The sequence below is a fragment of the Etheostoma cragini genome, chromosome 7 (assembly GCF_013103735.1).
Source record: "Etheostoma cragini isolate CJK2018 chromosome 7, CSU_Ecrag_1.0, whole genome shotgun sequence".
NCBI lineage: Eukaryota > Metazoa > Chordata > Actinopteri > Perciformes > Percidae > Etheostoma > Etheostoma cragini.
The window spans coordinates 27,542,498-27,545,749 of record NC_048413.1 but is presented as its reverse complement, the minus strand read 5'-3'; the positions used below and the strand labels follow the sequence as shown (position 1 = coordinate 27,545,749).

General features: G+C 39.6%; 1 protein-coding gene across 1 annotated transcript in view; it reads left to right on the top strand.

The window, feature by feature from the left end:
- Nucleotides 1–945: 945 nt before the first annotated feature.
- Nucleotides 946–3,252, top strand: part of LOC117948310 (interleukin-1 receptor-associated kinase 1-like) — an 8,504-nt gene continuing 6,197 nt past the window's right edge. The window contains exons 1-2 of the mRNA XM_034877897.1: nt 946–1,135; nt 2,727–2,915. Of these exons, the coding sequence (XP_034733788.1) occupies nt 1,024–1,135; nt 2,727–2,915 (301 nt within the window). The 5' untranslated portion in view covers nt 946–1,023. The remainder of the gene's footprint in view (nt 1,136–2,726; nt 2,916–3,252) is intronic.

The following is a 3,252-nucleotide window of genomic DNA, read 5'->3' as shown; positions in this document are numbered from 1 at the left end:
TGACAGCAAGAGCGTCACGCTTGCGTAGTTTGAACAGGAATTGAGGAAGTTCACTTCAGTCAGGGCGCAGAGAAAGTCTTCACTCTGGACTTCCGGTGTCAAAATAAAAGTAATAAGACCTCAACAGCTACATCAACACGAGTGTGTAAACTATTGTAAGTAGGCCTATTATAGTAGAAAAAATGATGATGTTCATTTTTATTATTGTGATGATGATCAAGTCTTGGTACAAAGAGAAAATCGATGAAGGATAAAATTATTGTTATTATTTGAGTCGTATGTGTGTGTGTATGTGTGTGTGTGTTTTTGTGTTGTGTTTGTGTTGTGTTTGTGTTGTGTTTGTGTTGTGTTTGTGTTGTTGTACAGATTCAGTTCCTATAAATTGAAGTGCTTTAAGACTTGAAGCATTTGAAGGATGTATTGATTAAAGCCCCTTCCAATAAATTTATTACGAAATTATTATTAATTTTATTATTTTTATCTCATTTTTGTATTTTCGTTTCATGTTTTGTTTTTTTGAATTATTTGTCAAATGTAAAGTGATATAAAAATGCCTGTTTTTGTATTTGAAAGCATTGAATAAAATAAAAAAAATAAAAAAAATAAAAAAATCAGTTCCTTGTAAATCAAACACTGGCTTTTATTTTGTAGGAATTCTAACCGAAAGCGGCTCTTGTTGCGGTGATTTTTTTCAATGGCTTAAACACAGTGGGCGGAAGCAGCAGATGAGCTGAACTTTGAGAAGTTTCACAGAGTTTCCAAAGTTTTTAACTTGTCTGTTGCGGACTGTCCCGATGTGACGGAGAGATCCGGGTCCCGGTGTGAACGCCCCCCCAACCCCCTCACCCCCCACCCCCCACCCCCGGCTGCTGTTAGCCGCTGTTAGCCGCTGTTAGCCGCTGTTAGCCGCTGTTAGCCGCTGTTAGCCGCTGTTAGCCGCTGTTAGCCGCTGTTAGCCGCTGTTAGCCGTTAGCTTCAGAGTAAGACGTAACGTCAACGGTTGACTATAGTTTCTATAAAAACATGTCGTCAGGAGACCGGAGAGATCCGTTTCTCTACAACCTGCCGCCGCCCGTCCACTGGGAGTTCTGCCGGATAATGGACGGACTGTCAGACCTGGACTGGACCCGCTTTGGTGAGTACAGAACCAGAACTAAGTCCGTCCGCTACCAGCTAGCTAACGTTAGCATGTCTGTCTTAGCGGACGTAAACGTAGCGCTTTATGTTTCTCTCTTTCTTACTTAAGTAAAAGTACTAATACGTTGTTTAAATACTCCGTTACAAGTAAAAGTTGTCCTTTTGAAAACGTTGCTGAAGTAAAAGTATGACTTTATTATCAGGAAAATGTACTTAAAGAATTAAAAGTATAAGTACTCAGTTGTATGTTCGGCTGGACCTGGAGCCGTTATCTTGTTGCTATGGTTACTTTATGTTAACATCAGAGTAGTAACTGGTTACTGAGTTCAGAAATATTAATGTGGAAAGTAACTAGTAACTAAATTAACTAGTAGCTAAAGAATGTAGTAACTAAAGCTGTCAGGTGAATGTAGAGGAGTAACTAAAGTAACTAGTAACTAAAGTAACTAGTAACTAAAGTAACTAAAGTCACTAAAGTAACTAGTAACTAAATTAACTAGTAGGTAAAGAATGTAGTAACTAAAGCTGTCGGGTGAATGTAGCGGAGTAACTAAAGTAACTAGTAACTAAAGTAACTAAAGTCACTAAAGTAACTAGTAACTAAAGAATGTAGTAACTAAAGTAACTAGTAACTAAAGTAACTAAAGTAACTAGTAACTAAATTAACTAGTAGGTAAAGAATGTAGTAACTAAAGCTGTCGGGTGAATGTAGCGGAGTAACTAAAGTAACTAGTAACTAAAGTAACTAAAGTAACTAGTAACTAAAGTAACTAGTAACTAAAGTAACTAAAGTAACTAAAGTAACTAGTAACTAAAGTAACTAGTAACTAAAGAATGTAGTAACTAAAGTAACTAGTAACTAAAGCTGTCAGGTGAATGTAGCGGAGTAACTAAAGTAACTAGTAACTAAAGTAACTAGTAACTAAAGTAACTAAAGTAACTAGTAACTAAAGCTGTCAGGTGAATGTAGAGGAATAACTAAAGTAACTAATAACTAAAGAATGTAGTAACTAAAGTAACTAAAGTAACTAGTAACTAGTAACTAAAGTAACTAGTAACTAAAGCTGTCAGATGAATGTAGAGTAAAAGGTACTGAACTTCCACTGCTGGCGCGCACGAGGGTGTGTGTGTATGTGTGTGTGTGTGTCGTGTGTGTGCGTGTGTGTGTGTATATATATGTGTGTTTGAGTATGTATATGCGTGTGTGTGTGTGTGTGTGTGTGTATATATATGTGTGTGTGTGTATATATATGTGTGTGTGAGTGTGTATATATGTGTGTGTGCGTGCGTGTGTGTGTCGTGCGTGTGTGTGTGCGTGTGTGTGTGTGTGTATATATGTGTGCGTGTGGCGTGTGTGTGTGTGTGTGTATATGTGTGCGTGGGCGTGTGTGTGTGTGTGTGTGTATGAGTGCGTGCTTGCGTGTGTGTGTGTTTGTGTGTATATATGTGTGTGTGTGTGTGTGTGTATGAGTGCGTGCTTGCGTGTGTGTGTGTGTGTGTGTGTGTGTTTGTGTGTATATATGTGTGTGTGTGTGTATGTGTACCTGTGCGTGTGTTTGTGTGTTCATTCATTAATATTCTTCATGTAGCCTCGGAGGTCCTCGGGGACCAGGTCGCCGTGCGATTGGCTGAGAGGAAGGAGAGGCGGACCGATTGGGTGATGAACCAATGGGGACACCGGAACGGCCGCGTCGGGGAGCTGATCGACCTGTTGGAGTGTCTGCAGCTGCTCCGCCCCCGTGATGTCATCCTGGGCTGTGAGTTCACTTTGCTGACCTGTAGGGTCAAAGGTCACTCTCTGGCTAACATGCTATGCTAATGCTATTTAGCAGCTAAAACAGTATATGAGATGTTTGAGTACGTCCGAAACCTTAGTATAAAACCAATAGTATGTGAATTTCAAACTATTTCTGGTGAAATGTTACAGTATTTAAACACTGGACACTACACCAGCATACATATCCCACAATGCATTGCACAAGGAACAGAGTTTACAGCATCCAAGGAGCTCTGCTACGTCAGAAATATCAAATATCTCTCTCCTTCTATCTCTTGTTTCTCCTTTTCTCTCTCTCTCTCTCTCTCTCTCTCTCTCTCTCTCTCTCTCTCTCTCTC